Source organism: Populus nigra, chromosome 9 (genome assembly GCF_951802175.1).
Source record: "Populus nigra chromosome 9, ddPopNigr1.1, whole genome shotgun sequence".
Taxonomy (NCBI): domain Eukaryota; kingdom Viridiplantae; phylum Streptophyta; class Magnoliopsida; order Malpighiales; family Salicaceae; genus Populus; species Populus nigra.
Genome location: NC_084860.1, coordinates 6,961,147 through 6,985,446, shown reverse-complemented (window position 1 = coordinate 6,985,446; position 24,300 = coordinate 6,961,147). Strand labels below are relative to the sequence as shown.

At 34.2% G+C, this 24,300-nt stretch overlaps 3 protein-coding genes across 8 annotated transcripts; 1 reads left to right on the top strand and 2 right to left on the bottom strand.

The window, feature by feature from the left end:
* Positions 1-355: 355 nt before the first annotated feature.
* Positions 356-3,965, top strand: LOC133703902 (probable methyltransferase At1g29790). 3 transcript variants are annotated; one of them, XM_062128640.1, is made up of 2 exons: positions 356-1,817; positions 3,454-3,965. In XM_062128640.1, the coding sequence occupies exon 1, from the start codon at positions 663-665 to the stop codon at positions 1,788-1,790; it is 1,128 nt and encodes a 375-aa protein (XP_061984624.1). In that variant the 5' UTR covers positions 356-662; the 3' UTR covers positions 1,791-1,817; positions 3,454-3,965. The 3 variants fall into 3 exon arrangements, with proteins under 3 accessions (XP_061984624.1, XP_061984625.1, XP_061984623.1); XM_062128641.1 differs by lacking the exon at positions 3,454-3,965 and adding an exon at positions 2,985-3,347; XM_062128639.1 differs by lacking the exon at positions 3,454-3,965 and adding an exon at positions 2,082-2,708.
* Positions 3,966-6,026: 2,061 nt separating this feature from the next.
* Positions 6,027-10,059, bottom strand: LOC133702915 (pterin-4-alpha-carbinolamine dehydratase 2, mitochondrial-like). 3 transcript variants are annotated; one of them, XR_009843804.1, is made up of 6 exons: positions 9,875-10,059; positions 8,171-8,256; positions 7,977-8,100; positions 7,790-7,858; positions 6,910-7,049; positions 6,027-6,692 (listed from the first exon to the last, which is right to left on the bottom strand). XR_009843804.1 is itself a non-coding variant. In XM_062127247.1 (5 exons), the coding sequence occupies exons 1-5, from the start codon at positions 9,879-9,881 to the stop codon at positions 6,961-6,963; spliced, it is 375 nt and encodes a 124-aa protein (XP_061983231.1). In that variant the 5' UTR covers positions 9,882-10,059; the 3' UTR covers positions 6,027-6,960. The 3 variants fall into 3 exon arrangements, 1 of the variants encoding a protein (XP_061983231.1); XR_009843803.1 differs by having other exon boundaries at positions 6,027-6,367; XM_062127247.1 differs by having other exon boundaries at positions 6,027-7,049.
* Positions 10,060-12,745: 2,686 nt separating this feature from the next.
* Positions 12,746-20,845, bottom strand: LOC133703412 (flocculation protein FLO11-like). 2 transcript variants are annotated; one of them, XM_062127898.1, is made up of 10 exons: positions 20,420-20,845; positions 19,310-19,353; positions 18,930-19,053; positions 18,714-18,840; positions 17,411-18,057; positions 16,513-16,789; positions 16,151-16,430; positions 15,454-15,618; positions 13,816-14,277; positions 12,746-13,417 (listed from the first exon to the last, which is right to left on the bottom strand). In XM_062127898.1, the coding sequence occupies exons 1-10, from the start codon at positions 20,616-20,618 to the stop codon at positions 13,127-13,129; spliced, it is 2,616 nt and encodes an 871-aa protein (XP_061983882.1). In that variant the 5' UTR covers positions 20,619-20,845; the 3' UTR covers positions 12,746-13,126. The 2 variants fall into 2 exon arrangements, with proteins under 2 accessions (XP_061983882.1, XP_061983883.1); XM_062127899.1 differs by having other exon boundaries at positions 15,454-15,615.
* Positions 20,846-24,300: the final 3,455 nt, after the last annotated feature.

Sequence of the window (24,300 nt, the reverse complement as noted above, 5' to 3'; positions counted from 1 at the left end):
GTATCTTATTCCACAATATAATCAAGAATAATTTTAGTTTTTTTTATAAAAAAAAGTTAAATATAATTCTTGAACTCGTGTTTTTCAAGTTGGTATGAAAATTATTATAATGAAAGGTATATGGGTGATTAACAATGATGTAGGGTAATTTTATAAAAATATTTTTTAATTAAAAATATATTAAAATAATTTTTTTATTTTTTATTTTAATATTAACACATGAGAATCATAAAAAAATAAAAAAATATATTAAATTAATATTTTTAAAATAAAAAATATTTTGAAAATATTTTGAAAAAAGGGGTTGAAATTCACATGTATTGACGATGCATAGACATGTCATCCGTCAAACGCGTAAGTTCCCGCACGGAAAAAAAAGCAAAAGCATCCCTCCAATATTTCTTCTGTCCCCAACAAATTTTCAGGACACAAGAAGATGCACTTATGCAGATTCTCATGAGGGCCCACAAATTGGATCATCACAAGCCAAACACATCCTTGCTGATCTCCCACCCATCACAGGCAAGCAATAGATCATCTCTACTTGTTGCCACTTGGCTTGCTGGTCAGTCGCTCAGTCAACCACCTTAACTGCAGCAGCAAAGTGCTTCCAAGAACACACCAAGGCATAGGAGCAGCTAGCAGGAGCACTAGGTAAGATCATGGGTTTCACCATGGGCTTGAACTTGGTACTTGTCCTAGCCATGGTGGCCACCAACATCCTTTCCCTCTACCATCTTTCCTCCCGCGTTCAATCTCCCAAGCCCCCATCTGATCAACAACCAGTACCTGACCACCTTCTCCACCAACTCAACACCATACGCGCCACCATCAGCCACCTCACGCGCCACCAGCCACCTTCCACCACCCCATCTCCCACCACTACCAAACCCTCCGTCCCTCAAGATCTCCTCCTTTATTCACACCTCTCACCTATAGCTTCTTCTTGCCATAATCACCCTGATCTTCTACACAAGTACATGAGCTACTCTCCTTATTCTCTTTGCCCTCATGACTCTGATCTTCTTGCTGAGTCCTTAATCCTCCATGGCTGCCACCCTCTCCCTCGCCGTCGATGCTTCTCCAAAACCCCACCAAAACCACCCTCTTCTCTACCTCGTAACCCTTTCCCTTCTTCTTTTCTCGACTCCAATGTAATATGGAACAAGTATCCTACTTGCAGGTCATTTTCTTGCCTAGCTAAGCAAAACCCAAGTCTTGGTTTTGATCTAAATAATGAGATCTCCAAGTTCATGACCTATAAGACTGAGTTGGATCTCCCAATCCCGCAGTTGCTACAAGTAGCAAAATCAGCCGATTCTGTTATTAGACTCGGCATTGATATCGGTGGTGCTACTGGTACTTTTGCAGCTAGAATGAAGCAGTACAATGTGACTGTTGTCACTACAACAATGAATTTCAATGTGCCTAATAATGAAGTGGTGGCAATGAGGGGCTTAGTGCCACTTCATGTGCCATTGCAGCACAGGTTGCCAGTTTTTGATGGAGTGGTGGATCTGGTCAGATGTGGACACGCAGTGAATAGGTGGATGCCTTTGACAATGATGGAGTTTTTGTTCTATGATGTTGATAGAGTGTTGAGGGGTGGTGGCTACTTGTGGTTTGATCACTTCTTTAGTAAACGAGTAGATCTTGATAAGGTTTTTGGACCTTTGATTGGGAAATTGGGTTACAAGAAAGTAAAGTGGGCAGTTGGGAATAAAACTGATTCTAGTGGCTTGAAGAATGGGGAGGTTTACTTGACTGCACTCTTGCAAAAGCCTGTGTAAAAATGTGGAGCAGATAGATCACTTGAGGTAACTTGCTTATTGGTAGCTTTACTCTAGCTCATGTGTGAAAATCTAGATAGTTATGAATATCTAAATTAGGATGCAGCCTGATTGCATTGTACTTGAATAATGTAGCTATGGTTTGACCCGAAAATTGGAAGCTAATATGACTATCATTTTTGTAATATTTGTTTGAAATGAACTGGCCCATGGTGGAAGAATTGTTTTTGGATCTAATATCCAAAACTGATTTGATCAATGTAGCCCTGAAATTCTTTCCTTCATCTGTAGGATGTGTCTTGCTCTTGACATTATCCCTGGGAAGAATAAAGCTTTTGCCTCTTCCAATTTTGTCTCCAATTTATGAAGATTTGGTCCAGAGCATTACATCTTTCAAAAATTGCTTCGTGACTTGGTGAAACATTCATGGAAAAAGCTCGTATTTAGGTGTTGATGAAGATCCTTGACTCATTAGTCATGACAACCTACTAACTGCCAAGTGTTTCATATAAAAACAATTTCTATATACCCAATGTATTGCTCCCTTCTCATGCATCCTGTGGATCTCATACAAATGTGTGAAGTAGATAGTAGTGCACTGGGTATGCTCAATGATTTCCCTGTTGCGTGTATCTAAAATTTTACTGTAAAATTATCCTGTCTTCTCTTAGCCTACTGTGACAAATCAAAATTTGAACTTCTGCAGACAATTGCTCTTTAGATTTTTATTTGCCATCTGCTATGTCTTTAGGAACTCTCTTTAATGCCTTGAGTTCTTTGTGAATGTAGCTGCATATCCATCATATCGAATCAAAGGCATGGTCTGTATTCTAATGTGTTAACGCAGTAACACTAAGCCTCTGTTCAATCCCTTTTATTGATATCAGTACTGCATTCAAATGTGAGAGATTACAAATAGTTATTTTCTTCATTATTTCTGCTCAAATCATGTTGCTCTATGTGAAACATCCTTGATTTCGTTTTAAAAATGAGATGATATGATCAACTCTTAACTCTCAGGAATGATAGTCATAGTAGCCGAGTTTGCTGTAACTACTTTTCTCTGGTTCTTACCATGCAATACCTTTTTCAGAATAAAGTAATTCGCTCTCCCAAAAACGCCTTGCTTGTGTGATCAAAGATCATATCATTGTTTCCACAACCATAATTGATTTGGTTTCTCTGGTCTTGAAGGGGCTTGCACTTGAGAATGAATTCATTAGAGCTATTTTGCATGGCAAATGTACAACCAGGAACAAAAAGCATATCATGAGAGTGTGCCTAAATAAAGGAAGTAATCCACTGCGCACTTCTGCTAATTCTGGTGCCATGTTTCACGTTCTTCAAGAGTAGCGTCAATGCTGATCCAGATATTGAATCTAGTTTAAAGGCTACACGCAGCGCATGAATTGCACCATTCAATCATTTCTTAACTAACACATCACCACTAGTTTGCTCAATCGATTTGCCATTCATACTTTGTTCGTCAACGTTCTTGGCGACATATTACTGTTTCATTAACCATATACTGATTCAAATGGATTGGGAGTTATTTAATGTTTAGTGGTTGGAACTGTTGACCGTACTGTCTGGATTATGAGAAAATGGTTTGCCTGTTCAGACTTCAGACAGTAAGCTGGGTCTTTCTCTGTTATCTATTCAGGTGTCATTGTCAGATCTTGTCAGCTGATTGATCAGGGGACACAACAGACAACCCTTTTCAAGATTAGATCTACTTACTTCACATGGAAGATGGGAGCCCTTTGCCTTAGCAATGAAGCAAGCATGGTCATTGGCATTAACGTGGATAAAGAGCAAAAGCTACCTAAGTGCTATAGAAATAATAGAATGCAAAATGGGCTGGCGGTACAGATTCTGTTGGAATATGAGCGAGTGAAGGTGGTGGCGTTTTGTTTGTCTTTGGCTTCGTTGAATGTCATCCAGCTGAAATGTTCAGTAAATCAACAAATCAAACAAATGTTTTATGCTGGCCATTGACGCCGTTTAGCATGGGTACAAGTGAGCATTTTCAAGCTTTTAAGGTTATAGAACTTAGCTATAAAAAAAAATTCTTTAGAATTTTATTAAAAGTCTGTGTAGTTTGAACTTGAGTTGTTTTTATTTATATTAGGTTTATACCTAAAATTTTTTATAGAGAAGGATTTTTAATTAAAATTTATCCAACTAATAAAATTTATCTAGTATTAAGATTTCTAAATAATAAAATGTTAATTAAATAAAAAAAGTCTTGAGCTAAATAGAAAAAAAAACATTATTTTCAAGTTTCATTTGAAAATTATTTTTAATTTTTTATCATTATGAGACTTTAACACAATATAAAATAGAGTCTTTAAAATCTTCTGTTAAAATCTAATAGTTGCATTAAAAGTTATGCTTGATTTAACAAATTGACTTTTCTTAAACTCTTCAAAACTTGAAAATCTTAATTATTAATGAAATAACTATATTATCTTTTGTTTAGTGTGTTTTGGACTGAATTGGACAATGTTTTATTTTGGTAGACATTAGATGGGACCCGATTGACTCTGTGCTTGGATCGGTTTAGGTTGACTTGCGACCAGAGATAAAACACGCGTAAAAAATCTATCAATTTTTTTTTTGTCAAAATGAGGTTACTTTAATTATTTTTTTAACTTGGGTCAACTAGAATTGACCCTTCTAACCAATGACCTAAGGCTTATCCTAGTTCGACTTCCTAATCAGGTTTTAAAACTATAATAATAAATTTTATTCGTACACCCTCCCGACCTGTGATCTAGGCCTTACCCGAGTCGACCTCCAAGTTGAGTTTTAAAACTATGATAATAATCATTTTTATTCATATGTTGACCCAGATTAACCCGAGTTAACTCTCCCAACCCGTGACTTGTCCTAAGTTGACCCCAGAGTCAAGTTTTTAAATTATTATAATAATCATTTTTATCATTATATTGCTTCGAGTCGACCTAGGTTGACCATCCCTACCCGTGACTTAGACCTTGTCCTAAATTAACCTCCTAGTTGGGTTTAAAACTATGATAATAATTATTTTTATTCTTATATTAATCCAGGTCAATGGTCATCCTGACCTGTGACCCGAGCCTGGTCTCAGGTCGACCCCCGAGTCGAGTTTTAAAATTATATAATAATCATTTGTATCCTGATATTCACATGCGTCAATGGTTAACTCGACCTGTAACCCGAGTTTGGTCTCAGATCGACCTCCAAGTTGTGTTTTAAAAACTATAATAATAATAATAACTTTATCTTTACATTAACTCAAGTCAATAGTCAGCCAAACCCCAAGTCAATCACCAAATCAAGTTTTAAATTATGATAATAACCACTTTTATTCATATGTTGACCAGGGTCAATGGTCAACTCGACTCAGAACCTAGCCCTTGCCTTGGTCGATCCTTAAGCTGGATTTTAAAATTATAATAATAACTACTTTTATTATTGTGTTGATCCGGGTTAATGGTCAATCCAACCCATAACCTAAGCCTTGTCACAGGCCAATCTTGCAATCGAGTTTTAAAACTATAATAATAACTATTTTTATCATTTTGTTAACACGGGTTAATAATCAACCCGACTCGATCCGTGACTCGGGCCTAGCCTCAAGTCGACCTCCTAGTCAGGTTCTAAAACTATAATAATAATTATTTTTATCATCTTATTGACTTAGGTCAATAATCAACTTGGCCCGTAACCCAAACTTTACCCCAGCTCAATCCTCTAATCAAGTTTTAAAACTATAATAATATTTTTATTCTTTTGTTGATAGTGAACTCAATATGTGACATTGGCCTTGTAACAGGTCGACCCTACTATAATAATAATTATTATTATTTCTACGTTGACTCAGATCAACCAGAGTTAACTTTTATGTAGAGAATTGAATAAGTTTGTCCTTATCTCTTTTAGTGGGACAAAAAATCATATACTAGAAAAGTATTGAACAAGACAAAAATTGACTTTTCTACCAAATATACACCAAATTTCATTAAAAAAAATTGTCATGTAAAATCCATCTTTGTCTAGCATACAAAACACTATCTAATAAAATTCATCTAACATTATAATTTCTAGATAGTAAAATATTAAATAAATTAAAATCTTAATCTAAATAAAAAAAATCCAAATAAAAAAATGTAAATAAAATCAGTCTCGCACAGTAATTTCACAGTATACACTAATTATGGACTTTTGACTGCCATGAATAAATACCAACAATGAAAAGAAAACCGTCACAAACTGTAGTTTCAGTGATTACTCAAATAATTTTCACGGTATACATGAAAAGTACATAATGAGCTTATATATACATGTTTTTAACCATTTAGCATTCATTGATTTTTCATGCAGCGCATCCTTCTTTCTATTTCCCAGGACTTTCAATCGTCTTCTCCAACGAATTGCAGAATACAACAGAGAACTGGACAGCATTATCATGTCTATTGAACCAAATTTATCATGCATCAATGTTGTCTTTTCCAAGCAACAAAACTCAATGACTCCACCTCCATGGATTTTTGTTGGATTTGCTCCACTTCTTCGTGGATCTTTATGTGAGTCTAAAAAGAAAAAACCCAACAAACGAATAAAAAAAAGCATATAGAGACCATACCAGCTGGGGGGGCAAAGGGGATTGATGTGTTATGTCTTCAAAATGTAACTGAAAACCTTATTGACACAATCAACTCAAACAAAGCTAGATAAGACCTAGCCGAGTCAAAAAGTTGACTTTGAAAAAAATAAGAAAACTTAAGCTAGGATTTGCATTTTGGACCTAGTTTATTAACCACATTGGGTGTTTTGTGGTGAGGTGTTGGGTGGGAGAAGTTGCCAAAGTTAAAAGAGAAGATCCCATTGGAAAACGGTGGATGCTTAAAGACATGCCTGCAAACCAAAAGCACGATGAATCCTACTGGCAAACCCTAAATGAAGTTACAAACCTCTTTTACAACTCTCAATGCTCATCTTTAAAATCAGTGTATGCTACAACTACCAAGATATATGTTTGCAAAGCCTCCAAGTCACCCATTTATGCAGAACTCAAGTCAAAACTTAGAATATCTAACAAACTGGAGAGAGAAAAAAAAGTCTTTCCTCATACCTTTGGATAAGACTATTAACCAAAAACCTGAAGTCTAATTGTATTTACAAGTCAAGCAGCAGCCTTCTTCCTCAGTAGGTGGTGCAGGTTAAGCCCATTTATCTTAGCAGCAAGTATGAAGTCATTTTCCGTTAGTCCACCTGTGAAAGCATGGATCATGATAAGACCGATATTATTAATTACAAATAAAAAAAAATTAAGAATGGACTATGTGGGATCAATATCAGCATAATTTCTAACTCCCACAGGTGATTCTTTATTTCACTCCGCTAGATTCTATCATCAGAAGTTCACAGTCAAGTGAGGTTTTCCTGCTTTGAAGAAATTCAGATTCGTTTTTGGATGCATGCCAATCAGAAATATGACACAAAAGGCAAACTACTTTAATAAATGAGTAGCTACTCTGCATAACCTTTTTCAGCTTTGTTCAGGCACCTACTTTCAAGATCAAATGAAAATCAGAAAATATGGCTAAACTCCTACTAACTTGCAGAATGGCCCTTTCCCATTTGTCCAAGCACTTCACTTCATAAGCATAATATCCTCTCTCCCAATTCATATAACATCATTAGTTGACAGAAATTAGAGAAGAAAGAAATCTGGCAAAGCAACATACTCATAGTTATACTCGTATTTAAGCTTCAACCATCTTACTTAATTTCATGGCTTAAATTGTTACTGAACCAGCGAAGCAAAAGGACAGTGGAGAAAGAGGTATAAATAGAACATTTCTTTACAACAAAGGGACAAAGGAAGGTGTTCTCAGAACATAGCTTCAGCGATGAGAGAGTAGAGGGCATTGGAATTGTCACTTGCACGTAAATATATAGAAAAATAACTTTGAAAAGAGAGGCCATGTGATTTGACACAAAGTTCTCACCCACTGCATGAGTCCATATCTCGATTGTTATATTGTTCCATCCAACCAGATGAAGATCCGGATGGTGACCTGTATTTGCATATACTGTTACTCGACTAAGTGAAAAGCTCAAAATTTCTAGTAAATAATTGAACATTGTCATTTCATAATCAGACAACAGTGAGATCCACCAGCAACAAGAGCATACCTTCTGCTTCAGCAACATTCCCAACAAGCTTGAATAGTTCCAGCCCTTTAGTGAAACTCTTTACTTTCCATGAACGATTCAGCTTTAGTGTACCATTTTCATTCACCAAATTCCACCCAGCAGCCTAAAAAATACCACCTTGAAAAAAGAGTATGCATGAAAAAATGAACAAAAACAAAAATTAAAATGAAAACCTTCAATAGAAGGTCATTTGCACTTTCTTCAGTCATGGCTTGTAGATCCTTCAGGTTGCATGGCACACACTTCTTTGCAGCCAAATCTATCATAGGAAGCAAAACTGTTTCAATGAACAAGAATAACCCATATCCAACATGCAAGTGGTTGTGTCCTAATACTATGCCATAAGCAGCAACTGCTAAGGGTGGCCAAAATAAAATTCTCAAAAGCAATCTAATATTTAACCACATGCTTCAAAGATTGCACAAAGTAGGATGATCTTCACTAAAGCATCCTACATGAGGATTTTATGAATAGCATGTATTGTGCTGCCAAATCAAACGCTAAACATGCATTTCTTATTCAAGAACTGTATGAGACCGATATTATACAAGAAAATTTACTGAACTCCCTTATTCTCTCCACCCACCAAAGACAACAGGGAAAAGAGCAAATGAAATCTGAAAGCACCATCCAGACAAGGTAAAGGTGGACGAAAGTGTAATGGAATAAAAGTATTAATAGTTACTAATATATACATTTTTGTTGAGAGAGAGAAAGAATGATATAGATGTATACACAACCGAGATACATTCCTTCTCTTTTTGTTTAAATTCTGGTTCTAAAAAATTTCTGAGGTTATATAGAAGGCCACTAATTCATTCAATCTGTATGAACTTTAACCATTTAAATGCCTTTGTCAAAGCTGATCTCTCAAATCAATGGTTTGAGTAGAATGAAATGACTTTGTCGAGAGGCATTGTAAGACCTGATAGTTCAACCCCCTGTATATAATATAATCAATGAAATAAATAGATAATGAAGAAAGGATACAAAAAATTGAAAATTGCTTGCAAGAGATTTGAGAAGTTTCGCTTCCTCTTAGATTGCAAGCTTAAGCCACTGAAATGCCACCCTTGGCTATGGGCTTGGTTGAAATAGAATGGATTTTCTTCATTTCTCTTTTGTGTTTTGTGAGATAAACAAGTCGAAGAAGATCCAAGTCACGGAATAAAGTTTTATTTTTTAAGCAAAAACAATGGTTTGCATTTGACTCAAGCACTAAATTGGACACAGGCCATCACACACCTCTGCTGGTACAAAAAAGTTACAAGTTTGAAAACCGGGTTTCTATTTGATGACACCCCCACATGACCCCTTACACATCGTGTTCACTTCAGTACTGGAGCTGTAAGATGAAAAAAAATCATCTTACATAATAAATTTATTTGAAAAAAAGTACAGGGGAGAAACAATGTTTGCTATGATATAAAAGTGAAAGAAAAATTGTCAAAAGGATCCTCCATCACGATTATACTTGGCTCTCTTGTTTAAGAAATTATACTTTTATATCCTCAGTTTACTTGATCTACCACCTATGACATTGATTATCCCAACAAAATTGCCTTTTAACTAGTGTCGGTACAGGGGCATTCACACATTCACCACCCGGTCCACAGATACCAAAAACACTTAACAGATAACAATATCGAATAAGCTAATTACCACCATCTATCCTATATATATATATATATATATATATATATATCGCTTTGTTTCAAATCTAGAACCTTTGAAGTTCCCATGAACAAGGAACAGGACAGAAATTAACAGCAAATAAACAATTGGGTCGTTCTTAAAAGGGCGGCGAAAATCAAATTGAATAAGATCAGAATGACGAAAGACAAAGAACCAAAAATGGGTTAAGAGGGACTTGGTACCTTCCATGATGACCTCCAGATAGGATATCAGACAGAGTTGCTTACTAATGGCGCCTGAAACTGTATCTCCAAAAGTTATTACTGAATGATAGAAAGAGACGCTCTCCTAGGAGAGAGTGTTTTTAAGACGCCTGGGGCTTGGAGAGCGAGAAGAGCGGAGAAGGAAAGCACCGCGTCGCCATGACTTATTCGTAATTTATATTATAATTATAACTATTCTATTTAACGATTAATTAATGTGCTGTGTTGATGTGTTTTTTTGATTGTTATGACGTGCATCACGGGATGTTGCTCGTGATTTGTATTGTTGTTTTTTAATTGTAATATTTGAATCGGCTTATTCGAGAATTTAATAGATTACACATATAAAATTATTGATTAAAAATTAAAATAGAATAATTAATCTAGTATAACTTAATTATAAATAAATTTTAAAAATTAAAAACTAAAATGTAATTTATACATTAACTTAATTGAATAAATTTCTAAAACTTTTTTGAAATAATATGTATGATATTAAATTGATATTTTGCTATTTATAGGGTTTTCAGGTCTCTTTATAAATAGAATATCATGCCTTTTATTTTTAGTACAAAAACTATGTAAGTTATAGAACATCTGAAAACACAAAAAAAAAGAGATTGCATTCAAAGACATAGCAATCTCTCTCTACTGTTAGAGACCAACCACTTAGTTGTCTTAAGGTTTGTAATAATTCAGTCTTAAACAATTATTCAAAACTAAAAAAAACATCTGATCTTTAGATAATCATCATATAAACCCTAAATAATTTTAGATTTGTCTAACGAGACTTAGGACTCCTGAAAAAAATTAAATTTATCATTTCCACTACCTATATATGTTTCAAGAAATCCAATAATAGTATTAGAGTTATCATTAGACAATTAGGGATGTTGATTTTATATTTTAATTGTTATTGATGTTATTTTTTAATTGATTTTATATGCAAAATCATTTCCCCCCTAAAAAAATATCTCTCTTGTATTTCTTAAAAAAAAAATATTTGGCTACTGTTTTTAGCCAGATCTAAATAGATTATATGAATTTAGCTAGAATCTGTAATTCTAGCTGGAATTTACAAAAAAACAAAATTAAGTGGTTGTTGTTATAAATTATTTTTGGGTTATTCCTTAAAATTTTACCCTTTTTAAAAAAATAATAGCAAGAAGATTAATATTTTGACAAAAATAGGCTGAGGAAGATTCCAAATATACAGAAAAATCAAGCTGAAATTTTGAAAAAATTAGGAGCTTAATTGTACCTCTTTATACCAAAACTAGAGAAACAATAACGATTTAAGGTGAAATTAAATGATTTTTTGATGAATCTGTATAAATATTAAGCTCAGAGACATAATTAAATTTTCAATAGGTCAATTTGTTTTAATCATGAGCCCAATTAAGAATTTAATTATGTTTAAAAATTAATTTGAGTCCAATTAAAGGATTTTATTAGGTGCAAGGGCTTAATTATACTTTAAATGGGTCAAATTAATTTTATTAAGGTTTAATTGGTGAAAAAATAAGTTTGAGGGCTCAATTTGAACTTAATTTAGAAGATTGACATTTTAGAGGATCAAACTTAATTTTTACAAAATCAATTTGTTCACATCATATGTAAAATTACAAGAAAATCAAAGTTTTAGGGTCAATTAGAGGTTAAATTGAAGAAACTCGTATATAAGGATCATTTTGCAAAAGACGTCAAATTATAGGGACTCAATTGATTGAAATTAGGGGTGAAATTGAAAAAAATTAAAAGTTTAATGGTCAATTTGTATAAATTTAAGACTAATGACTAATGTGAAAAAAACACTAGAATTCGGGGTTGATATTGAAGTTTGGCAGGGACAAAATTGTATAAAATTAGAAGTTTATGATCAATTAGAATTGCAATTGAAAGAAATTAAAAGTCGGAGGACCAAATTAAACTTTGATCAAAGTGTTAAATTAAAACCTTAAAGGCCAAAACGACATCGTTTCATTAAATGAAACGATGTATTTTGATCAAAATAACATCGTTTTTTACCCAAATAGTAAAAAGAAGGAACTAGAAGACATGTTGTCTGGTTATTGCTCATCTTCTTCATTATTTTTTTAACCGAAAAACTGCTCGAACGGCCACCTTTTCAGAGCATTTAATGCTTAATCTTTCAATCAAACCAAACAAACTATACACCACCATGAAACCAAACAAACTATACACCACCATGATAACCGGATATTTGACCAAACCCCAATATAGTTTTTTCTAGTTGATTGACAACACAATAGAATCGATGTCATTCTAAAATGGTCAACTCAAACAGTTTTTAGCTACCAACTTTTTAAGCCATGATAACAACTTTAAATTAATAATTAAAATTTTTTCGGTTCGAATTATAAGTCAAGATTTGTTTCCAATAAAAATAAAATGTCTCTCTTTCACTCTTTATCTTTTATAAATAAGAGTGCATTTCAAGCTTTGAAAGAGAGGATATGTGAGGCCAAAGTTCGAAAAAAAATAAGTCTTTCCTCAGCCTTTTTTTTCTCCCCTCCACCGCCTTGCTTGGGACTGTTTTGGTGCTTAAAATAGTGCCTTTATGAGATTATTATTATTCTTCTGTTGACAGCGGAACGGTGCCTTACTTTCCATCTAGACGATATATTTGCTGAATTTATTTTAAAAAATCTTCCGGGGCCTCGATGGTTTAACACCTATAAAAGGATGAGAGCCGTGAGCAGTAGTCTTTGTGTCCAAATGATCTAGCAACAAGCAGACGGGAATCAGACTGTCTTGATAGTCCCGCAGTATACTGCAATTTCATGACCAAGAATAGATGATGGTTCTTGATTTGAGCCAAAAAGAAAATAGAAACGCGGCAAGCGGCTGCTGCTGCCAACACTCTTGTTAAAAGACTACAAATACATGGTCAGGTGATCGGAATAGATTTAACTGTGTCCAGCAGAAAAAAAAGGTAACTTTCACTATAACAAGGAGGGGAGAACGAGAGACCCAAAGAAAGAAAATAAAATAGTCCACTAACCCAGATTAGCACACGTGTTCCTAAGTTAACCAGATCAAGATGATAAGTAAGAATACAACCTCGTAGCACAGGGCAGTAGCCAGTCAAGGCCTCTTTCTCGACCACCAACAAATCATTACAATTAATTATTCGACGGCAGGAATGCCTTCGATTGGCCACTTTCAAAACTCACTACATGACCCTGAAAAAGCGGGAAGTTATGAGATTTAGTAGCTGTTTTGCCATAACTGTTGAGCCTGCTTTGAAGGTTGGCCTTGAGAACCACCTAGGGACCCGTCCCTTGAGTTCTGCTGCTGCTGATGTTCCAAAGACATCCCCGTTTGTGAATGATAATAATTTGGGTACCCCAGAGCCCCAAAATGCTGGGATGGTTGCTGACCTTGCCGAAATCCACCAGGCTGCTGATTCTGCCCCTGGAAGCTGTAATATGTGCTGGCAGGGACGGCAGACATTGTTCGCGATCCAGGCCCATGCAGCCACATGGCTGAATTCTCATTCTGACAACAAAAGGAAGACACAAAATAAAGCTACTTGTACTTAAAGATAGAGTAGTATCCAAATGAGATAAAGGAATTTTTCACTACAGCCATCTCATTTCTACATTCCCTCGCATCCATGTTGAACCTGCGATAATGGGCCCCACATGAATGTGAGGGTAGCACCAAGTGAAGTGAATAATCTACCATGAAACAATTTCTTTATGTTGGTCATAACCACACACAAAACTCAAGCTTCCGGTAGCTACAAAAGGAAAACTACAAAAAGATTTTGGACATATAAATAAGAATTTTTGTCATGACACCTGTCCCTGTATGGATGATGTGTATTCAATGCAGACTAGGTAATTCACATTCATGAGAGTTTTTCAATGCTAGGTGAAGAGCAAAGGCATTACCTGCTGAAGTGACATCAAGTGGCTGGCATCCTTGTATTGAGAACCTAAAATATCATCATAGCCTATTGTTGTGCCTGCAGGGGCAGTGGGTGCATTCAGAGGAAAGTTGCCAGCAGGAATGCTGGTGGAACTCCCGAATCCATACCCAGAAGCAACAGCAGCAGACTGAGGCAAGCTGCTTACAGAAACACTGTTCTTGTATTGAGGAAGCACTGCTGCCAGCGACTGATGGTATGAGTTATTACCAGCAAAAGTCTGCTGGAAGGCTGATGGCATATATGTGTAGCTCTGAGCCATGAAGGGGTAGCTGATCATGTTGGCAAAATGTCCCAAAGGAAGGGTAGGCTGTTGATAAGGATGCACAGCAAGGTGTTGTGGAAGAGCAGGTCCTGTGGCAATGTTGGCACCAGGAAGAGTCTGAGGAGTTGGCTGAGGTGTAGAAACACCACCTGCTCTCAAAGCCTGGCATGTTTACAAGCAAATAATCAGAATGAAACAACCAAACCATAACACTCCAACTAAGTTTGAAACTAGATTCATTATATAATATTTTTTGTGTCATCTCACTCTTTTTATTCACATTCTAAGACAACCTTACAAGACAGACAATAATCAGGAGGGAAACAATCAAATCATATCACTCCAGCCAAGTTTGAAACTAGATTCAAATGTAAATTTCTTGTGATTTCACTCTTTTTATTCACTTTCTAAACCAACCAGATCACATCTTCATCTTATAAGAAACCAACTCAAATCACCAAAATATGAAGTCAATTCTATCATTATATGCCCCAATATCATCATATTATATTCAACAATTACGGAAATGTGAGAAATTACAAAGAAAACGACAACTGGTTTTGATGTGTTGAAGTTAAAAAGTATTTTGTTTGAAGAATGGTTATGAGCTTTCTCCTCCTAATAATGTTGTATCCAATATTTTGCAATAATGGATTCATTTAATTTAAACAGCTGTTGTCCTCAGTCAAAAGAAATAGACCCTATCAAAAGACAAAAGATGCAAACTTAACAGATCACAACAATGAGGTCAGCTATGAGTTAGCATGTGTAAGCTCATCAGCTGAATGCTAAACCCATGACATTGTTCAATATGTGATACAGATAGCAATTACTATACAGCTTAGGAGCAACATGTATAAAACAATCTGTCACAAGATGCTCATCGCCATCAACAAATTCATTATCCTGGACGAGAAATGGTTGAAAACTGGAGAACAAATGAGATCTCTAGTTAGCAAGCTTTTTGCACATGATTTGAGAAACAAAGATGCATTGCACTTTCACTTCTATGTGATGCTACATCTTAACCTACATCTGTACAGAACGAGCATGCTGAAAGCTCGATATCTACTTGGTTATAGACAATGGAACTTGAAAGTGTATGTCTAGATCCCAAAACAGATGTTATGGAGATAGGTAAGGAGTATACCCACATTTTTCAGTTAATTCAACAATTTCATTTTACAAAAATATATATTCCCCCCCCTACAGATAAGCAAGAACTATAGAGTTTTTCCATATATTAACAGTTAAATGACTTCTTAAATGCATCAGCAAATACATCTTGAGAAAAACATGGTAAACTTCAAGTTCAAGAATGCTATGGCAGCAGGGTACCTCTGACATGGAAATGCTTGGACCACTAATAGAAGTAGCTGCATTGCTGTATTTTGTGGGCAGTGATTGCGTCACAGGGAAGGGTGAGTATGGAAGATCAGTCTCCCTCCCAGCCTGAACAGTTGAGGCCAACAAAGCGCTTGGCATAGAATTTGTATATGCCTGCTGTAAACAAAAATGTAATAAGAAAAAAAAAAGAATAACCAGATCAATAATGTGGTACTCTCTCCTAAGTTTAGTTCTGGTAAGTTGGTAACACAAACTAATTGAGTAGATAGACACACATACATATGTACACAGAAACAGTATATATCCATTATTCCACACATAACCTCAGCTACACAAATGATAAGATAATAATAAAAAGAAAGATGAAGCAATGGGTACTTCACAGTATTATCTTCACTCTATAGTTCCATTTATCTAGCATGGCTGTCACATGAATAATTTAAACTCTCTCTCTCTTCAGCACACCAATCTCTCGTGCATAAAATGAATAGAAAAGTAAAAAAAATCCTAGTTAGAGCTTTGAACAAGAGTCATTGATAAAATCCTTATCTTTGATATAAAACCGAATCTCTCTCTTTAAAAAAATAAAAACTTCCAGACAAACCACCCTTAACCACAATAAATTCAATATATCATGCAAAAATAGTGTACATTAAAGAGAAAAGTTCAGTTTATTGTAATGCATTACCATTACACTTGAGAAAGGAGCAATATTCTGCATCTGAGTGCTTGTCTGTGGGTTATTAAATGCAACATTCAGCTGTTGAGTGTTTTCATAGCTATAACCAGGTGTAGATGAAGGAAATGCATATTGATTTCCTTGAGTTGCTTCAGATGTCTCCTCCTTCAAAGTCTCTGACTGTGGAACTGAAGAAGAATCGTAATTTGTAGCACTCACGCCAGCTCTATGTACCAAACTTTCATCTACTGCATTTCTGAGATGCTCATCCCCATAATATTCAGGATTTCTACAAGAAATGTTCTTTCCACTTAATATTCAAAAATGAAAAACACATAAGGATATAAAAATATGACCTTAAAAAGGCATACCTAGCTTCTGAATGTCCAGTTGATAAAGCATCTACCACTTCAGATGTCTCCTCCAAGCTTTTATTTATGGGCATTGATGCAAATTGCCCAGAAAAAGCAGAATTCATGCCAGATCCAAAACTCCCAAAGCTTAGGTGTGAGCATTCTTGAGCATGAACTTGCAGGTGATTTGGAATTATTACAGAAGGATTATTCTCTTCAGGCTGCACACCCTGATCATCATTCTGCAAACTTAGGTGCTGTAAGTTAGCTGCTACTGATGAAGTACCATCTTCAGCTGAAATCACATGAGATACAATCAATTCTGACAAATTGTCGATGGCTCCTTAAAGAAAGCAAAGGAGACAAGTTTAGAAGAGCACTGCTGTGTGTAATATAAGGAAAAATCACAAAATAATAAACTCCCCAGTGGATCATTACACTGTAGGAATGATGTTGACGGTCCCCCCACTGAAAAGGAGCTGATGAGAAAATCTAGAAACAGTGGGGGTGAAAAAAACCAGCATTTTCTGTTATGATGCCACATGTTTTATGCAAAATTGTTGTATTTTGTATTTCTTTTTTGGGTGGATATATGCTGGGGTGGGACTGTTACATTCAAGCACTTGAAAAGCATTGGCCAACTACACATATTATAATAGAAACACGAAGCTCAATACTCTGTACAAATCTTACTGAATTTACTTAATTTGCATCCAAAGGTGATCAGTTCAAAGCTGAAAGAATCTAAATAGGAAAGACAAAATCATCACAAGAAATCGAACTTATCCTCCAATGCCTCAAGTCAATGTTGAACATACAATTCATCAAAATACCATACAAGGAGAAGTTAAAATTTTGAAAGAAATAATTGAATGCAATTGGGAAGTGATAGATGAATCTAGAACATTAAACTCACCTTCATTATTCTCAAAAGCATGACTGTCAGACTGGTAGGAATTAATGTTTTCATACACGTCATTATCAAAAAGAGATGAACCTCCAGAACCATCCTCCTGCGTATTTCTAGTAGATACAGAAGCAGGTCCAACATGGTTTCCATCGAAAGATTCAACATGAGCATCTTCTGCTGTTTGATCATCTAACTGGGACTTGACATGCTGACTACCTCTATCCAGAGGCAAGTTGGATAGATCTCCATACAACTCCGAATCTGCAGGAACGTCCCGAACAGAGGATGTAATAGCAGCTGTTGGCTGCTCAATCGATGGCCATTCATCGTTAGAATGGTTATGCTGGCTTGTAGCCATTTCTGGTTCTGCAGTTATTTCCACCACCTTGGAAGCATAATTTTCTGATGAATGAAAATCATTGTGTGATGCTGCCAAAGGAGGAGCTGCAGCATGGTGATGATTAACACTTTGGTGAGGCAGTATGATTGATGCCTTATTTTGCGGCCTACCCATTTTCACAATGTCAGCCATTGATACCTGACCTGGAACCCCCATCCAGGCAGATTGATATACAGGAGAAGGCTGTGGTGATGAAGAAACTCCATCACCTGCACCTATGGTGGACATTTTATTTTCTGCGGCCACAGAATCACTGCACAAAATGTAAATCAAACATGATAAACAATAAACTCCACGCTGCATACACATTGACACTGGTAATCATATTGCCCCAACAAGAAATGAAGCATCCCAAAATAGACGAGAACAAAATAACAGTCCCAACAGAAGAATTTCATGATTTTTTCACATATTAATACATATAAATTAATAAAGATGAGCACATAACAAATCTTTTGTTTTGCAGAATTAACTAACATTAGCAATGTAGTTTGGATCCACTGAGATGAAAGTTATATGTAAAACAAACACTACTATAATTCATAATGCAGTCATCATGTGCCCCAAGTAGGTAATTTAACCCAGATTTGTTCCAATCTAAGAAAATCATGCAAATTGGAAAACTATCCAATTATTTATGCCAGGCCAGTAAATCCATGATGGCCCTTTTATTCAGGAAAAGTATCCAATTCTTAGAGCACTGAGCTATGGAAATCTTGTTTTACAATACTAGATATGAAGTAAAAGACATCAGCACATGCATGATAAAAGAAATATAGCAGAGACGTTATCACAAACATAATAGTTTTATCATACCATTCCTCAAAAACATGAATAAATATAGACTTATAGTATAGAGAATTCTCAGCCAAAAAAATTCCACTACTAAGGTTTGAATAGGAAAATTACCTGTGCGATGGAGGTTGCCAATTAATATTATTTCCTGCAATACCAGATGCAGAAGGAAAAGGATCAACATAAGCATTTGTTCCATTTTCCTTCTTGTATGCAGGTTTGCTGTGGAAAGTGCTGGATTCTGGAGAAAAGTTGTTTGTTATGGTCCACATCAATTGCACACTAAACAAATGATTAACTGTAGTAAATTGAATTGCAGCATTCTCATACCATTAGAGTTGAAATATGCAGACCTCCCAGGGCCACCGCGCCCATAACGGTCTGCACCGCCTCTACCACCACGATTCGAAATGTTACTAGCACCACGAGACCTGAAATCAGTTGAATCCTTATTCTGGATCAACAACAGAAAAGAAAAGTGAGGACGGATGACAGAAAGAAAAGCTACAGATGGGCCACTGAAATGAAATACTAGGAATTTTCCAACAAGATGCTTCCCTTAAATTAAGGGTTTTAAGGCAAAACAAAATAGTTTGCTTCAATAGCCTTTCAAAGAAACAGATAATAAGCAAAGGGTTTTTTTTGGGGGGGTCTTGACACTAAATCCAACAATCAGAAAAACCAAAGAGATAAGTATCTACATTGTATACCTCTTTTTTCTTTTCTCGCTTGCTCTTCACCTCATGGAAAGGATCTGCACAATGAACAAATTTCAAGTCAAATTCATATGCATGCAAAACTCAATAGAAGACTTGAGACCTCTCGATTTTCCAATTGCATAAAAGACAAAAAAAAAACATTTAAGTATCAAAACTTTAAAGCAATACATTAATATGAGAGATAATGTAAAGTAATGACAAGAACCGAAACATTGAGATTAATATAACTAAAATCCCATACACAAGCAGTAAAACAGCTCGAACAAACCAGAAACATGAAGCCATAAAAAACAGGTAATAAGACAGCACAACCATCAGTTAAATCAGGGATTTGACATGGACAACAATGGCTGAGCAGCAGCAGTGGCCTAATTAGCTGTTAATCAATGTTACTTTGATTTTCTGATATAAAAAAGGGGGCTTGTATAAACACACCAAAAATAAAATTACGCAGGCACTTTTGTGCAAGTGCAAGCAATTTAGAATGTTCGTGATGTTCACTTAATGTCTAACAATCAACATATCCAAATCCACAACCTAAAATCTTCAATGATTACAGAGAGAAAGATAGCTCCATTGTCATGTTTTGTCAAAAAGGTAGGAACTTTAACTATATTTCTCCAGAACTTCCACTGTATAGCTTCTATTGCTCATATCTATGAACCAGAATCAAGCAATTCCATCAAAACTGCAAGACCACAAAACACACTACAAACTGCAGTAGAGAAATACTTCAACAAGATGAAACTGAAATCTTACCACACACCGGAAAGTTAAAATAAATTGAACTTTTCAGGTTAAAACCTTCAAACCATCACGTCCATGAAACATGATCAAACAATTTCATTGAAACTATAAGACTAACACAAAATCCTCAGTTCAATTACCCAAAAAAAAAAGAAATATTCTCGGCCCATGATAAAAACCCTAACCTGAAAAGGTTGGAACGCTTGAAACAGAAAGAAAAGTAAACAACTTGAAATCGAAAACTTAAATTGGTCACAATCAAATTCAAGAGCCCAAGCAATAAAATATCTGTCAGTCCAATAATAAAAATCTATTCCCCAAACTCCACTGAGACCCAAAAAAAAAAGAATAGACCTTGAGAGAGGAGGCGATTAACAGCCTCATTAGGGTCCATGTTACACTCTTTAAGCATAGCGTAGATCTCAGGTTCAGGACAGCTAACAATCTCCTTCAAGCTTTGTACCATCTTCCTTGACGCTGCTGGTATCCCTGATATTCCAGTGTTACCCTTTCCATTATTGTTATTTACTCCTCCTCGTCCTCTACCACTCATCCTCTCTCTCTCTCTCTCTCTCTCAACACGCACGCACGGAAACAGTATCTGCTTCTCTCTTTCTCTCTCTCAGATCTGAGAAGGGAAGACAGCGTTGTTTGCTTTGCTCGTCTGAGTTTTCTCTTCGTTTTTTATACGCGGCGACAGAGGGTTTAAAGGACCGAGTGGAAGAGGAAAATATGCTCAAGCTCTTGCTTTTAAGCACTCAAAACCCTCTCTCTCTCTCTCTCTCGTGTGTGATTTTTTTTTTCTTTTAAATATTTCCTGTTTTGTTTTTCAGAAGACTAAATATTTATTGAGTGGGGCAATGAGCACTGGGGGAGAATGTTATCATTTTCCTTTTTTCTCTAATCATCGCATGATTGAGAGACTAAAGCCATAAATTATGGAATTTCGAAAATAAAGATATAATGTAGATTATAGTTTGTAACAGCACCTGAATCTAAAATATTAGGCATTGTGTTTTTAAAAAAAAATTAAAGTTTTAAAATAATATATTTTTAGTATATTTTAATTATTTTGATGTACTAATATAAAAAATATAAAAATATATTCTTTGATGTATTTTTAAATAAAAAATACTTTAAAAATTAATATTTACCGCACTCTAAACAGACTTCATGAGTTATAATTGTTAAGTTTAAATTATTGTTCGAGACATTGTTGTCAAAATCATGAGTTGAGTTGAAAAATCATATAATTTTACAAGTCAACATATATCTAATATGTAAAATCAGACTAAAAACTCTAAAACTAATAAAATCTAACTTGACTCATGCAAAATCAGTAAAATTATATAGATTTTATGAGTTTACTAAATTTTTTATGTAATTTTTTTAATATTTTTTTTGAGAAACTTTTCCTATTAAAAATAAACTCTTTAATATTTTCCACATATTATTAAAAAGATAATTATCAAAATTAGGCATGGGAAATGTTTAAAAGAGGTGGGAAAAATCTTTAGAAAAAAAAATCCACAAGATTACATGGAACCAACCAAGTCCTCTTTGCCTAACATACCAACAGCAACAAGATTAGAATAAAAAAAAAAAAAAGAGGACTAAGAAATTCCAAAGGCCACAAGCAAGTAAGATGAATGGTTTTAAAGTTATAAGTATTATAAAAAATAAATAAATCTTCATTGAAGAAATTAGAATTGAACCATCAATATGTAGAGGGCTAAACAAGTAAAGAATTTAAGAATTTTAAGAAATAGCTCAATTGATCAGACTTTAAATGTATTCTCCAATAATCATGAATTTAAATCTCTTTAAAATCATTAGAAACTTATATAATCGTTAACTTTAGAGTTTGTGAGATTAGTTGAGGTATATATAAGTTAAACCAGACATCTATGATAATAAAAAAAAATAAAAAATTTAAAAGAAAAGTATTATAATATTTTATTTTGTTATTTCTTAGAATAACAATACTACTACTACTATAATAATAATAATAATAATAATAATAATAATAATAATAATATCTTAATGCTATATAAACTCGGGTTATAAATGAAAGATGTATAATTAATGCAATTAAGGATGTGATCTACCATTTATTAAACACAGAAGATACTCACATAGTGTAAGAAAACAAATATATATGGCGTGTCCAAATATAAGGATATCCACGTACTCCCTACTGCTGGAAGATGACCTACCACCTGACACTCCCTTCGTTTTTGCATTAATTATTTCAACAATTCTTGACGGGCTGTTAAATCAATTATTGGGGTTGAAACCCTTTTTAGGTTATTTAAGATTGTGGTTAGGTCATCGATGTGTTGCGAGGCCGGTTAAATTTTTTTAATATAAAAATAATTATATTTTTTTAAAATAAAAAAATTCAATAATCAAGCTAAATCTTAATTAATTTATAATAAAATAAAAAAATAAAATAGCAGCAGCAAAAAAACAAATACATTTAAAAAAAAAGATTTCCTTAGACAAAGTTAGATTAAAACACGAGACCCGTGACCTAATATGTGAGATTCAGTTAAAATGATCCAATCTTTCAAACTTGTGATCTAAAATGTTAACAAAATTCTTATTAATAAAATGTTAAAGTATGATATCGAAAAAAATCCAATAAAAAAGGATTAAAAGCAAAACAAATAGCAATCAAAAAAATAAAGATAAAATCTGACATAAAAATAAAATTAACTGAAATATTAAAGGATGCAATTAAAAAAATTATTCGATTAAAAAAATAATATAAAATATTAAGCAATACAATTGAAAAGATAACTCAATTAAGATAATAATTAAAAAAAACATAAATCAAAATAATAGGGACTAAATCTAAAAGCTGAAAAAAAAGGATTAAATCAAAAGAAAATCTCGATTGTCTAAAATAAAACAAATAACAATAAAAAAATAGATTAAATCCGAAATAAAAATAAATTGAAAGGTTACTTTGATAATGTATAACGGTTGGCTTTAAAACTGAGGAAGAGAAAGAAAAAAATGAAGAAAACAAAAGGTCACCAGTATAAAACCTAATATATTTTTGGCACGCCCATCGCATAGGAATAGAGGCAATGTTGTGGTGATTAAAGCATCTTTGTGGAGGTCAAAGTTTGGTTGTCAAATAACATCGTACATGTCGTCCAAAAACCATAGAAGAACTTATACGCGTAACTACCTTTTTTAGATTAAACAATATTTTATTTATGAAACTACCCCTAGCCATACTCGATAACTATATAAAAAAAACCAAAATGAAAAGATAAAAACACCTTTTGACCCAAAGCAAAAACAAATGTCACCCAAGAGCTTTCTGGTAATTTTACTATGCAAATAAAATGAAAAACTCATAACTAAACTTGCCACTAGTGCATATTCTTTTTCCTCCAAAGGTATATTAGTCATTTGACTACTCAACAAACAATAAAATATATTATTATACTTCTGCTTCAAAAGTCATTTTGTGTTGTGTTAACATGGGCAAGATCATCATTTTATTGTTCTAATCCACATTGTTAATGAATCTATAGCTATAGGAAAACAATCACCCATTTTAGTTTCTTTTAATTTGAATTTTAAAAGGAATTTAATTTATAAGAAATAGAAAAAAAAACAAATTAGATAAGAGATTCTCTAATTTGCTAAAGTAATTTCTTTTAGAATTAATAATATTTCAAAATACTCACATCTTTCTTTCCTTCTAAAAATCCTCTGCAAGGAGGATGACAACATTTGCTTTTGCTTTTAATAACGATGATGATGGACAAGGTTGTTGATGTTGTAATTCTTCAAGTATCGTATTCTAAATTATTCCTTTTAATTTTTAATTAGTCTTAAACTTAGTCTAAAAAATTATCTTTCAGCATTGTGAGTTATTTATTAACTTGTTTAGTTGTGGTAAAGGTATCTAGATTATGTGAACTGATGAGTCAATATTTTTTTGTTATAGATTTTTATAAATATAAAAAAATCTTAAAAACAAAATAGGTTTGATAAAAATACAAGATCCAAAAGACTTGGATTTGGCAGTCAGCTAAGTTCAAGGTAATGTAAGTCTGACAAACATATAAGACTTTAGACCCAAAGAACTTGGGCTCAGCGATCGACCAAAGTCAAAGTGGCGTGGGCTATAGAAAACATGTCAAGTTCTAAGGCTATATGTTTGATCCTAGACGATCCCCTAAATTAAAAGTATTAAAGGCATGATAATTTAT

Bases quoted from the DNA above. Each gene is read 5' to 3' on its own strand.
- LOC133702915 (XM_062127247.1), bottom strand. The intron at 8,101-8,170 runs GTTTTCATTTTA...GGTATTTTTTAG, and splicing joins CAAATGACCTTCTATTGAAG to GCTGCTGGGTGGAATTTGGT. The intron at 7,050-7,789 runs GTGAGAACTTTG...ATGCTTTCACAG, and splicing joins GATATGGACTCATGCAGTGG to GTGGACTAACGGAAAATGAC.
- LOC133703412 (XM_062127898.1), bottom strand. From the start codon at position 20,618: ATGAGTGGTAGAGGACGAGGAGGAGTAAATAACAATAATGGAAAGGGT. The intron at 15,619-16,150 runs GTAATGCATTAC...TTTTGTTTACAG, and splicing joins CTCCTTTCTCAAGTGTAATG to CAGGCATATACAAATTCTAT. The intron at 13,418-13,815 runs GTAATGCCTTTG...TTTTGTTGTCAG, and splicing joins ACTTGATGTCACTTCAGCAG to AATGAGAATTCAGCCATGTG.
- LOC133703902 (XM_062128640.1), top strand. From the start codon at position 663: ATGGGTTTCACCATGGGCTTGAACTTGGTACTTGTCCTAGCCATGGTG.